General features: G+C 38.3%; 1 protein-coding gene across 1 annotated transcript in view; it reads right to left on the bottom strand.

Annotated features, from left to right (window-relative positions):
• The window catches only part of dhx38 (DEAH (Asp-Glu-Ala-His) box polypeptide 38), a 144,638-nt gene that overhangs the window by 20,541 nt on the left and 109,486 nt on the right, over nucleotides 1-14,611 (bottom strand). Inside the window, exon 26 of the mRNA XM_048546464.2 lies at nucleotides 14,104-14,225. Coding sequence (XP_048402421.1) covers nucleotides 14,104-14,225 — 122 coding nt within the window. The remainder of the gene's footprint in view (nucleotides 1-14,103; nucleotides 14,226-14,611) is intronic.

The following is a 14,611-nucleotide window of genomic DNA, read 5'->3' as shown; positions in this document are numbered from 1 at the left end:
GTTTGCACTACAATATCGTCCCTACCACTGATGTTAGGCTCACTGGCCTATTGTTCCCTGGCTTGTTTTTGCTGCCTTTCTTAAAACAAGGAAACATGAGCTACCCTCCTGTCTTCCAGAACTTCGCCAGTAGCTAAAGATGAAGCAAAAATCTCTGCAAGGGCGTCTACAATTTCTTCCCTCATCAATGTCCAAGGATGGACTTGTTCAGGCCCAGAGGATTTATCCAGCTTAGTGCAATCTAAGGTTGCAAACATCTCCTCTCTGGTAATATGTTTGCAGTCCAAAACATCCCCACTTGATTCCCATACTTCCATAGCATAGGTTTCAAACATAGACAGCCATGCTGATCTTTAAGGGGACTTTTTGTTTCCCTAGCCACCCCTTTACTCTTAATATAGCTACCAAACCTCTTGGGATTATCTTTAACCTTGGCTGCCAGATCCATCTAATACCCACTTTTTGCTCTTCTGATTTCCCTCTTAAGTGTGCTTCCAAACTTTTTATAGTCATCTCATTATTCACTTGAGACCGATAACTCAAATCTGATGTAAGCTGCCTTCTTTATCCTCACCAGAGCTTCAATATCCCTTGTCAGCCAGAGATCCCTAAACCTGCCAGCTTTTCCCTTCATTCTAACAGAGATATTCTGTCCCTGGACGCGTTATATCACACTTTTAAAAGACTCCCATTTGCCAGTCGTTCCTGTTCCTTCAAACAGACTCATCCAATCAACCTCTGCTAGATCCTGTCTAATGGCCCCAAAATTGGCCCTGGTCCGGTTTAGCACCTGTGAACCTGTCCTATCTTTTTCCAGAGGTACGTTAAACATAAGAGTGTTAAGGTCACTGGACCCAAAAGGCTCTCCAACTGACATTTCAGTTACTTGCCCAACCTCATTTCTTAAGAGAAGGTTCAGAATTGCACCTCCCAAGTAGAGCCCTCTACATATTGATTTAGGAAACTTTTCTTGGACACATTTGACAAATTCCACCCCATTCAGGCCTTTCACTGGGTGGTCCAGTCAATACAGGGGAAATTAAAATCTCCAACCTGTTGTTCCTACAGGTATCAGTAATCTCTACATATCTGTTCCTGTAGTAGCTGCTGGCTATTTGGGGGGTCTATAATACAGTCCCAACAGAGTGACCATCCCCTTCTTGTTTCTAATTCTAACCATATGGCCTCATTTGATGACTCTTAACAATATCGTGTCTAAACACTGTTATGTCATGTCCTCCCTTTTCAAAAAAGGCAACTCCCCCTCCTCGCTTACTTGTACTTCTGTCACACCTGCAGCTTCTGTATCCTGGAACATTGAGCTGTCAGTCCTGCCCTTCTCTCTGCCATGTTTCTGTTATGGCTATAATATCCAAGTCCCCAGAGATGATCCATGCTCTGAGCTCATCTGCTTTACTAGTCATGCCTCATGCATTGAAATAGATGCACTTTAAATCATAAGTCTTTTCCGTCCCTTTACTGTGCCCCCGGCCATCCTGAATAGTAAACTTGTTCTTGATGGATGCAGAATGCTTAAATAATTTTAAGACAGGGATAGACATACTCTTGATTACTAAAGCAATAAAAGATTACTGAGGGTATGCAGGAATGTAGAGTTGAGGCCAAAATCAGATCAGCTATGATCTTACTAAGTTGTGTTACAGGCTCAAGGGGCAAGTGACCTATTCTAATTCATGGTTCATTAAAATGAGCTATGGGGATCGAAAAAGGGAATAGGATTGCCTAATTATTATACAGAGAACCTGCATGGATGTGGACCAAATAGTTGTCTTCCGTTCGACTGCCAGTCTAATGCGGCACTAATGATCACTCAAAACCAAGAGAGAAAAGAACGCTCAGAAAACACTATTCAACTCAAAATTTCTCAGCCCCTAAACTATTTCCACAACATTCTTGGATGAAGATCCTTTTGTGAATGCCTCTACGAAATTCTGAAGTTTATTAACAATTTTATCTCAATATATTATGTAAAATGACCAAATATATTAGTCCTCCAACCTTTCCTAAATCTGACCCTTATTGTATCTCCCAAATAGTATATATAAATATTAATTTAAAGGAATCAATGATCAGGATATTGATCAATACAAAATTCTGGTTAATTCATTTTGAACTTAAAATATTGCAATTTACTATCACCCTCCCTCAAAAAAGCTGCCTTTAGAAATCTCAAAAACCTGCTGATAAGGCAAGTTGGGAGTGGGGTGACATCGAGGTAACTTGCAACTAAAACCATTTCAAGAAATTTTAAATATCACACGCATACTACTGTACATTTCTGATATCAAAATGAACATCAGCTTCTCTATCCGTCTCCATAATATTGGGGTTCACAATCCTGTACACAGACAACAATATTACAAATTTTGTATGAATTGTGAAGGCAGTTTTGTGTTCTTGATTTGAGCCCACTGGGAGTTGTCTTCCACCGCTGTAACTCATTTCATTCAAAGCATTTGTCACATAAGTAAAATTCAGTTAGATTTCAATTCAGATCCAGGTGATTAGACAATGCTGTAATAGATACAGAACTCATCCATAATGCATTGGAAGTATTACAAGGAGGTAAAGATAACAAAGCCATCTCCAAAACAAAAAGAAAATCAACAAGAAAACAAACGCATTATCTCTGCTACATAACACAGTTAAGTTTGCCCTGTGTGGATTGTGTGGAATATTTACAAAATTTCCTTACAATGTCAGCTGTGGCAAATGCAGAAACTCAGTAATAATCAAGCAAATGGCTGCAATGCTCGATTTATATTACAGACTGCATAATTTAATCAGAATACTGTCACTTTAAATGCAAGAAATACAATCTGCTCACCTGACAATTACATTATTTACATTTGAATATAGGATCACTGAAACAACGAAAATCACCGTATTTTAATTATCTTTATTCTAAATGAAGAAATACCAATCAACGTTTATGTCAGTATTGTAATGTCTGAAATATTTTGGCTTACTGAGATATAGTTCTAAAAATGCAGATAAATTATTCATTTAATTAGTCTGTACACTGAACTACTAATATTGACTGAGTGTCTTTTTTAATCAGAAAATATATTATACAAATCCGTGTATTTAGTTGCCATATTAGGGTCACAGCCAGTTCACGTGCACATTAAAAAGGATTATCATCTGTCCTTAATTTCAAAACAAGGGCATAATGTACACAATGTTTTAACTACTTTTGCTTCAAGTGCAAGGATAGATTAATGATAGATTAATACCATTTAAATCTCTATTCAATGCTCATTAAAAAAATTAATTTAATTCCATATCAATGCCAGACATTAGTGCCAAACTATTGAAAAATGGTGGTGCTGAATTCAAGCACATGCCTTACAGAGTTCAAGGGCTGCAAAGCAGAGTTTACATGACCTCAATTTGATTAGCAATGCATTAAGTACACAAAACAATTTGCAGGGCAGCAGAATGATGAAGCTTTCCAATGTGCTTTACCATCAATGCAGAAGAATATGTTGTCCAGAAGAAATGAGAAATAGTAATGGAATGGTCAATTGCTATGTGCTCATTCATATACCAGAGATAAGTTAAAGAGAATTAGTTTTGTTGTCTCTCAATGGAAAATATTGGTAAGGCACAAAGATTTCTCTAAATAAAGTGAAAAGGGACAGAAAATTTAAAAATGACAAATTCATCATTATAGGCATCTATTTTTGAATAAATCATTACAAACTCATTAACATAAATAATATCACTAAGTAATGACGAAAATATGCTGCTACAGTTGAAATAAGAGCCATTTCTTTATTTTGGTTACTGTGATTCCTATTCTTGCTTTTAGCCTCCTATTTCAATGACAGTTTCTCTTTTAGCAGATGTTGATCTTGTATGATCTGAATAATTCTTTAAACCATGTGTCTGCAAATTAGATTTCTCCATCTACGGGAATATGGGAAGTGACCCACATGGTTAAAAGCCTATCGGGTTTCTGTCCATTTGTCATGAAACTTGTGTTTACTTAGTAGAATATTAATTTGATAAGTATGCAGATATAGAAATTTTGCAAATATAGCAATGCTTTAGTTTGAGAATACTTGCAGCGGGTTTAAAGGAAATTCCATTTCAATAATTAGGCTTTTAGCCATATTTTTAGAAATATAATAAACACAATGTCTGCAGTATTTTCTCAACAGCAGGACTATTATAATTCTACAAGAGTACTTTTTTTGTCCAAGACTGAAAGACGACGGCAATTCATTTAGGTGAAACATAATTTAGCGATGGCAAGTCTTGCACCGCACATAAGACATATTTAAGTGATGTACCAAAACCGGAGGTAACTTTCATTCTAAAGAACAAACAGAGTATCTCACCAATGACAGTAAGTTTCAGACATTCTTTGACCCACAGAAAAGATGATTATCACTCACGTGTTGCCAGTGTGTGAGGAAAACAAGAGCTCACTGCCAATTCTCTCTGCAAATTAATTTTCTTTGAGTACACAGGAGCAGGCCATTTAGCCCGTCAATCCTGCAGTGCCATTCAATATGATCATAATGGTTCAAACACTTCCATTCATTTTCTTTTTTCCATAACCCTGAAAGCCATTGCTAACTAGAAAGCTATCAATCTGGGTGGAGGATGACCTGTGAAGAGGAGGCACAGGTACTTCAGTTTGATTGAGAAAAGTTGAGACAGTGGGCAAATGTACAGCAGATGAAACATAATGTAGATAATTCAGGTGCAGTCTAACCAAGCTGCTAAACAATTGAAACAAGATGTCAATACTCCTGAGCTCAAGTCCTCTGGCAACAAAGTCTAAAATTTCATTAACCTTCCTAATAGCATGTTGTATCTGTATATTAGCCTTCAATGACTCATCAACAAGGACCTAGGTTCTTTTGTATATCTACACTTTCCAACAAGTAATACTCTGCACATCTGTTTCTTCAAACAAAGTGGATAATCTCAAGTTTTTCTACACTATATTTCAACTGCCATTTAAATTGGCACATCCTTCCAAAGTTAATACTATGATAAAAGAAAGATGTCACAATTAACAATTTAACTGCATGAATTGCAAACATTAAACTAATGTAAAATATTAAGTTGTATGGGGGAGTGTTTTCATTCCTTCAAAATGATCTTCCAATCCATAAAGAACTGCCTTGGTTTGATCTTTGATCAGTAGCACACAATTTTATGCAATCAACTTTCCGCATGCAAGAACAAAGCGCTCAACAGAAATATCCACTTTCTCCACAAGAAAACACCCTGGATTATATGTGTGCTTGCAGTGGCAGGATTAAAAACAGTAGCAAATACTCTGGAAACATCAACTATAGATTGTTTTAGCTGTAGGACTTCTATGACGCAGAGACAGACGGCCAAACCGAATCAGCCTTTCTAATACTTCTGTATTCACAATGCAGTACAATTAAACCCGTCAAAGGCACCCACTAATTATTACTCCAGTTGTTCCTAACCAGACTTTGGACTAATCAATCCTAACTTCATAAGTGATTCATTCCAGACACCACTTTTACGTCTTAAACAAAAGATTTAATTTATTAAATACACCATAACTTTAGCAGAGAAAAAAATAAAGATAATTTAATGTCTATGCTTCAAACCCAAAACATATGTTTTCAGTACCCATTCACACAAAACACAAACAAGACAAACAAGCAAATACAGTAAACAGATAAACAAAGGGAAACAATCAACCAGATTACTTAAATGGTTTTCACAATACGTTGTACCACAGGCAGAGATATGGACTCTTTGGTTGTTTTTCTGAAAATGTTAACAAGGGTCACTTTTGCTTCATTCAGGTAAAGACAGTAACATTTCTAACTCAGCTTATATTCTTCGGGCTTCCGAAAGCTGGTGAGGGAGATTAGGCAGGTAGCTTTCAAATGTTCATGCTGCATCTGCAGAAGCTAAACACTTCTCAGAAAACTCAACTCTGGTCCTACACCTGAGACACCAAACATCTTTCACAAGGCCTTAACTGCCATTCAACATCAGCCATCTGCTTGAACATAGCGTCTTTTCAACTCCCAGACATTGACCTCATTAACAACCAACTTGTACATCTGTTTAAACATAATGCTCTTCCCAGGTTTGCTGTGTCTAAATGTGCTCCTTTAACTGAGAATAAGCCTGTAATTAATCTGCAGGCCTAACCTCATAAACAAACAAAACATTTGTTAGCTGGCTGTTTTCCAAAGTCCACAAGTCATCTTCAGCTCACAATCCTCAGTTCACAACTTCAAACCAAAATGGATAAAATAATAAAAATAAAAATGAACAACCAGTAAGGGTTCTAATAAGGTATAACATATGGTACAAAACAAAGGAAACATTTAAATTTTCTTCCCTGATTTCAGATTCATCTACTGTTTTCCAACTGAAAAGGGTGACCAGAAACACATACTCATGGCATTAGCAAATGTTCGAAGTCACACAACACCAGGTTATAGTCCAACAGGTTTATTTGAAATTAGAAGCTTTTGGAGTGCTGCTCTTTCATCAGGTGAGCTTCACCTGACAAAGGAGAAGTGCTACAAAAGCATGTGATTTCAAATAAACCTGTTGGACTATAACCTGGTATCATGTGACTTCTGACTTTGTCCACCAGAGTTCAACACGGGCAACTCCAGATTTTAGCTAATGTTAGCAGGTGTTTCAGAGTGATTTTTAAGGTGCTTGAAATTTTCCCTCCCTTTCCTATGATGCAAATGACCAGTTTCTCACTGAAACTTAGTTGCACAGTTGATCAGAAACTTGCAATACCATCAATACGCTGTGCTTTGCATACATAACATCTAATGTCACTTGTCATTAGTACTTTCAATGATTCATTTAAATTTCTGGAATCTTGATTTAAATTGGTGGATTACATTTAAAAACTGGATTGATTTCATTCGTATGTTTTCACATTAGCTTTTGAGGTCAACGGAGCATCCTGCTTTCATTGAAAACATCGCAGAAACCTTCCCTTTGGTAGTGGTAGTGTTGGCTATGGTATTAATCAGGAGATGAGACAAGCATGCATCATGGAGAACACAGTAATCACAGATGACATCAATCTGCATATAGATTGGTAAACCAACTGAGCGCTAAAACCGTGGAGAATGAGCTTCTGAGTGCACCAGCGATAATTTTCTATACTAGCACGTTGAGATGATGCGAGGTCAGGCAATTTAGATCTATATTATGTCATGAGGAACAGCTAATTACCCTGTAATTATCTTGTTGTGTAAGAAACTTTAGGTTTGACCGACTTCGATATGATATTAAAAAATTCTATCTGCAAATGAGGTAGTTCAATCTGAAGCAAGCGTGTTAAACTTGAATAAGGGAAATTATAAGGCACGATGCAAAATTTTGCTGAGGCATTTTGGGAAAAGACTAAAAGAAAAAGCCATAAACACCCCAGAAATAATACTAAATCTGAGGATTGGAGATTTTTTGAAGAGTACAGCCAAGGAGGACCAAGAAACTGATCAATCAAGGGAGGAATGAATATAAATGCAAACTAGCAAAAACTAATAACAGCAGATATGTAAAATAAAAAAAAATGAACTAAAGTAGATGTAAGGTCAATTACAGGCAGAATCAAGAGAATTTATTCCTGGGAATAGAAAAGCATAAAAGAAGCTAAATAATTACTCTGTCCATTTTCGCTGAGGAAGATACAAGAAATCTCCCAGAATTACAGATCCAAGTGACTAGGGAGAATAAGAAGTTGAGGGACAGAAAGAAGGTTACTCTGGAGAAATGAACGGAGCCGAAAGTTGACGCCGCAGGACCAAATAATTTACACACCAAAATACTAAAGGTGGTGGTTATGGAGATAGTTGATTAATCAGTGGTCATCCAAAATTCTGTAAGTTCTGGAATAATTCCTGCAGATTAGAAACTAACAAATGTCATCCCAATATTTAAGAAGGGAGCAAAAGAAAAAAAAATCAGCAGGAATTGCAGGCCTGTTTGTAGTAGGGAAAATATGGGAAATTTTATTAAAGGCTGTGCCAAGTGGACACTTGAATAAGAATATGATTGGGCATTATCAGCATAGATTTGCAACTGGGATATCATGTTAATGGAACAAAAACAAAGTTGCTGGAAAGCTCAACAGATCTGACAGCATCTGTGAAGGAAAAAACAGAGTTAATGTTTCGGGTCTGGTGGCCCTTCCTCGGAACAGTGCTGCCAGATCTGCTGAGCTTTTCCAGCAACTTTGTTTTTGTTCCTGATTTACAGCATCTGCAGTTTTTTAAATCATCTTAATGAACTTGTTAGGAGTTTCTTCACAGATGCTATCAACAGAAGTGATAAAGCACTGCCATATATACGTACTTTTAGAAAACTTTTGATGGTGAGTTAATAAAATTAAAACACATGGGATAGAAATGAATTAAGGATTAGCTAACAGGCAGAAAACAGTGAGAAGGATACCCTATCCATATGCTAACCATCCAAAACTGATAGCAAATTTGCAATACTCGAGATTGTTGATAATTTAAGATGCACAAAGTGAAATGCTAAATGTATTGGTTCAATGCTTGCACTGGCTGGCGTTAACTGAAGGACTTTCTCAACCTCTCCCCTCAACTGAAGTGAGCTTAAACCACCACCAATCATTTCTCTCTAATAAGAGAGCAGCTCTATGGTCTGGTAAGACCATGGTGACTTTAGTTTACTTTATGACGACATGTCATGGAAATCTAGTCTGCAATTGTTATTAAAATTCTAAAATTCCTCTTATCCCTACATCCTGCAACCTACTGCTGTTTGTGAAAGAATAACCAATGTGCAAATAGCTTTACGTAACTAGGCTAAGTGCATTTATGAGAGAAGAACTTGTTAAACTAATAAGGCCATACAAAAAGGAACAGGAGTAGGCTCTGTGGGCCCTCAAGCCTGCTCTGCCATTCAACCGTTTTACAGCTTAACCAACATTCCTCACCATCACTTCCCTGCCAATCTTGAATCCTCAACTGATCAAGAATCGACTTATCTCAGCTTTAAATACACACAGGACTTTACCCCCACTGCTCGCTAAGGTAAGGAATCCCAAAGAGTCTCAACCCTAAGGAGAAATTCACCTTCATCTCAGTCTTAAATTGGCATCCCTTTATTATAAGGCAATGCCCTCCAGTCCTAGGCTGAAGGAAAACATCCTCTCAGCACTTAGCCCTCAAGCCCCTTAAGAATCCAATATGTTTCAATGAGATCACCTCTCAATCTTCTAAATTCCAATGACATTAGTCTCAACATGTACAATTTTTGCTCAGAAGACAACCCCTCCATATCAGAGATCATCCTAGTGAACTGCCTGAAATCAAATAATATCTCTTCTGAAATAAGGGAATCTAAACTACTCACAGTACTCCATGTGATCTCACCAGCACCTTGTACAGACGCAGTAAGATTTCACATCTCTTATATACACTCGAGCCCCTTGAAATAAACATTCCATTAGCCTTCCTGATTACCTTCTGCACCTATGTGCTAGTTTTGTGTGTGTTTCGTGCACACGTACTTCCTCCCAACTTTCTGTTGCAGCTTTCTTCAATTTCCCTCCATACATGACATTCTGCTCTTTTGCTTTCCCTATGAAAATAAGCGGTCCCACTTATCTCACTTTATACTCCATTTGACAACTTTTTGCCCACTTACTTAACCTATCAATATCTCTGTACACTGTTAACATCCTCCTACAACTTAACCTTCGACCTATTTTTGTAAGTGACCTGAGGAGAACTGAATTTAGTTTACTTTGAGTTTGAATGAAAAGACTGTATTTGGACCCAATTGTCTTTACCCTAGGTGTGTTTGGTGAGGACAGAGTTGAGGGAAAGGCACTTTTTAAATTTTAACAGTCAAAGGAACTTTACTTTGAGTTCAAGGGATTTGAGGGGATGAGTTCCAAAGAATCAAGGAAACTACTTTTAAGAGAAATTCAGTAAAGAATCCAGCAATAATATGCTTGCTAGCAAAATAGGAGAAGAAGTTTCCCCTTTTCTAATATGGAGGACAAGCTCAGACAATATCTTTTTAAAGAGTGGCCCAAATGGACAGAATTCTGCAGCAGCCCAGCCTCGCTGTGGACCATGGGATTCATGGCCCAACGGATATGGCGAGAAACACAACAAATTAGGAAAGAAGAGCAATAAGATAATCACAGCAACAGCAGTAGTACATAACCTAGAAGACTCCTGCAGACAACTAGCTGAGAGTACATGGTTACAGTACATTTGCTTCCTTCCTCTAAGTCATTAGTATACATCATACATAGTTGCAGTCCCAGCACTGACCTCTGTGGAATCCCACCAGTTACAGATTGCCAACCTAGAAAAGAATCCTTTATCCCCAGTAACTGTTTAACACCCATTTGCTAATTTTCTATCCATACCAATATACTACCTCCAACACCATGATTGTTGTGATGACTAGGTAGATAATAGGTTCAAGAGCCAATATTAGTCAAAATTGAAGCATAAGCCAGATACAAATCTACAGAAAGCTGACTACCAAGGCTTATGTAGTACATGTAGCAACTTTAAAAACCAATGTAAAAGTTTAGAGTCATCATTTGAAATGTTGCAAATTCCTGAAGCAAACAGATGAAAATTTTAAACACACCGTGAAAAATGTAGTGAAACATTATGATACAATTTGTTTGAAATTCATTTTGAAAATGTTATCTCTGAGCTACATTAGTAGTCTTGCTTCAGAGTCTAGATTTAAATCCCACTTCAGAACTTAATCAACTATTCTGTACCAAAACTGCAGTCCATTACTGAGGTTGTGCTATATTGTCAGTTAAGGCATCTCTCAAATGAGATATCGCACAATTAAAATGAAAGACCCCATGAAACTAATCAGACAGAGCCTTTCACTCAATATTTATATCTCAACCAATGTCATCAAAAACAGATACGCCAATCACTTCATAGAATTGTTACAGTGCAAGAAGTTTCATTTGGTCCACAGTGCCTGCACCAGCTCACTACATGGTGCCAATATTCTGCTTTTTCCCCAAACCTCTGCACATTGTTTTTAACCAAATAATTATTCAATGCCCTCTTGAATGTCTCAATTGAACTTCCAGGCAGTACATTCCATACCCTAACTACCTGTTGTGTGACAAAGCTTTTCCTCACTTCACCCTTCCTTCTTCTGTGGATCATTTTAAACCTATGCCCTCTTTTTCTTGTTCCTTTTAGGAGTGGGAATAGTTTACCCCCAAATACATAATCCTCATTCATGATTTTGCAACCCTAATCAGATCTAATCTCTTATGCTGTTTGTGGGATCTCTCACTATATAAATTGACTTGTTTTGATACTTAACTGCACTTACAAAAATTTTTATATTTTATGAAGTCCTTAGGGATGGACTGAATACCTGAAAGGTGCCCTGTAAATTCAATCTACTACTTAAATTATATTAAATATTACAACACAAATATAAAGCAGATTCCTTTACTTGAAATATTACAACTACAAAGGTCTGGGAGTTTGAAAGTACCAGTATTAATGAAACTGTGGTGCCCTCTGTTGATCACATAGCTAAAAACTAAGCCACAGGGTTATTGTGCATTTCTTTTTCAGTCCATTGTATTCAGTGAAAACATAAAATTCAAATGCGCACAGAATCAGAATCAAGAATATCTATACTTGGGGATGTGATAACTAACAGCATGGCTGATTGCATTTCTTCACAGTCAGTGAATTCCAGGCCTATCCAAATTCTTGCCTTTTGTCTTCTTGTCACCCTTTTCTAAGATATTTTGAAAAATGTTGACCAATGAATCTTGTATTTGAGTCACTACAACAATTTTGGCTGACAGATCAGAGAGAAAGAGGATCACTCAAACCATAACACAAAAATCACACCCCTGCCCATTAAAAATCCTTGCATAAATTTTGAACATATATTACACATTAATTGAATGTTTCCAGTACAGATTAATAAACATATTATGGAAAAATGAGGCAGCATTGCAGTCTGCACTACTAGGTGACATCATTATTTAATTGAAACTATAATGAATATATGCAGGAGGGTATGCCAGGAGCAGCAGCAGCAGGCACACCTGAAGATGAGGTATCAACCTGGTGAAGCCACTAAACAGCACTACTTGCTCTCCAAACAGCAAAAGCAGCAAATGATAGACAGAGCTAAGCAATTCCACACCAGCGGATCAGATCTAAGCTCTGCAGTCCTGCAACATCCAGTCATGAATGGTGGTGGACAATTAAACAACTCACTGAAGGAGGAGGCTCCACAAATATCCCATCCTTAAAAATGGAAGACCCCAGCACATCAGTGCAAAAATTAAGGTTGAAGCATTCGCAGTAATCTTCAGCCAGAAATGCCAAGTGGATGATCCATCTCAGCCTCCTCCAGTGGCCTCCAACATTACAGGTACCAGTCTTCACTGCATGTGATATCAATAAATGGTTGGAGATGCTGGATACTGCAAAGGCTACCAGCCCTGACAACATTTCAGCCACAGAACTGAAGACTTGTGCTCAAGAACTTGCTGCTCCCCTAGACAAGCTGTTCTAGTACAGTTACAACACTTGTATCTACCCGACAATGTGGAAAATTGCCCAAGTATGTCCTGTACACAAAAATCAGGACAAATCCAACCCAATCAATTACCGCTCCATCAGTCTCCTCTCGATCATCAGTAAAATGATGGAAGGTGTCAACAACAGTGCTATCAAACAGCGCCTGCTCAGCAATGACCTGCTCAACAATGCCCAGTTTGGGTTCCGCCAGGGCCACTCAGTTCCTGATCTCATTACAGCCTTGGTTTAAACATGGACAAAAGAGCTGAATTACAAAAGTGAGGTGACAGTGACAGCCCTTGATATCAAGGCTGCATTTGACCGAGTGTGGCATCAAGAAGCCCTGGCAAAACTGGAATCAATGGGTATCAGGGGCAAACACTCCAGTGTTTGGAGTCAAACCTGACACATAGGAAGACGGTCATGGTTGTGGGAGGTCAATCATCTCAGTTCCAGGGCACCTCTGCAGGTGTTCCTCAGGACAATGTCCTAGGCCCAACCATCTTCAGCTGCTTCATCAATGACCTTCCCTCCATCAAAGGTCAGAAGTGGGGATGTTCGTCAATGATTACACAATGTTCTGCACCATTTGTGACTCCTCAGATACTGAAGCAGTCCATGTTCACATGCAACAAGATCTGGACAATATCCAGACTTGGGATGACAAGTGACATTCGCACCACACAAATGCCAGGCTATTCCTTGACATTTAATGGTGTTACCATCACTGAATCCCTTACTATCAACATCCTGGGGGATACCATCGACCAGTAACTCAACTGGACTCACCACAATAACAGAGTGGCTACAAGAGCAGGCCAGAAGCTGGGAATACTGCAGCAAGTAACTTATATCCTGACTCTTCAAAGCCTGTCCAGCATCTACAAGGCACAAGTCAGGAGTGTGACGGAACACTCCTCATTTGCCTTGATGAGTGCAGCCCCAACAACACTCAAGAAGCTTGACACCATCCTGGACAAAGCAGCCCACTTGATTGGCACTATTTCTACAAGCATTCATTCCCTCTTGCTCAGCAGCAGCAGTGTGTACTATCTAAGAGACGCATTGCAAAAATTCACCAAATATCCTCAGACAGCACCTTCCAAACCCACGGCCACTTCCATCTAGGACAAGGGCAGCAGATATGTGGGAACACCACCATGTCCAAGTTCCCCTCCAAGTCACTCACCATCCTGACTTGGAAACATATTGCCATTCCTTCACTGTCACTGGGTCAAAATCCTGCAATTGCCTCCCTAATAGCGGTGTGGGTCAACCCACAGCAGGAGGGCTGCAGCAGTCCAAAAAGGCAGCTCACCACCACCTTCTCAAGGGCAACTAGGGATGGGCAGAAAATGCTGGGCAGCCAGCGACACCCACATCACATAAATGAATAGGATAAAAACTTGGATGGCTTGCCCTTTAAAGCTTACAGATGGATTTAGTGTTATCAAAAATAAGAAGTGATGCAAATTAAATAGAATGTTTTGGGGATTACTACAAAAATGATCCATACCTTGCACTATTTAGAATATTCTTTTTCTCTTGTTCCTCCTTGCGTGCCCGTAGTTGCTCCTGTGCCATAGCCATTTCTTCTTCCATAGAAGACAATTCTTCTTTGGCACGACGACGATTTTCCTATTGAAAATCATCAAATTGTATGAAAATTCAAGAAGCATACTGAAATACAATGCTCACTGGTGCATTGTCTTTTAGTGGTCCCTACAGAATAAATATACAGCATCTCCCACTTCAACAGCTTGCTGACAACAGTATGAATTGTACCCTGAATGGGAAGCAGATTACAATTTTTTTCAATTTATTTTGGAGACGTAATGAATCAATATTGTATGGTTCTTTGATTTCTTCAATTTCACTTTGGGAAATTTGTTATTTCTGGCATATTGGTTTGAAGATGGTAGGAAAGAGAACTTAATATTAATGCTACAAATCTTCCCATTATTCAAAGTTAGATTTTGCTCCATCCACTGAATGTATTCAAGACTAACGTAATTAGTTGCCTT

Source organism: Stegostoma tigrinum, chromosome 16 (genome assembly GCF_030684315.1).
Source record: "Stegostoma tigrinum isolate sSteTig4 chromosome 16, sSteTig4.hap1, whole genome shotgun sequence".
In the NCBI taxonomy this organism is placed as follows: domain Eukaryota; kingdom Metazoa; phylum Chordata; class Chondrichthyes; order Orectolobiformes; family Stegostomatidae; genus Stegostoma; species Stegostoma tigrinum.
Note: the sequence above shows the minus strand (reverse complement) of the source record. Positions and strands in the feature narration are given on the sequence as shown.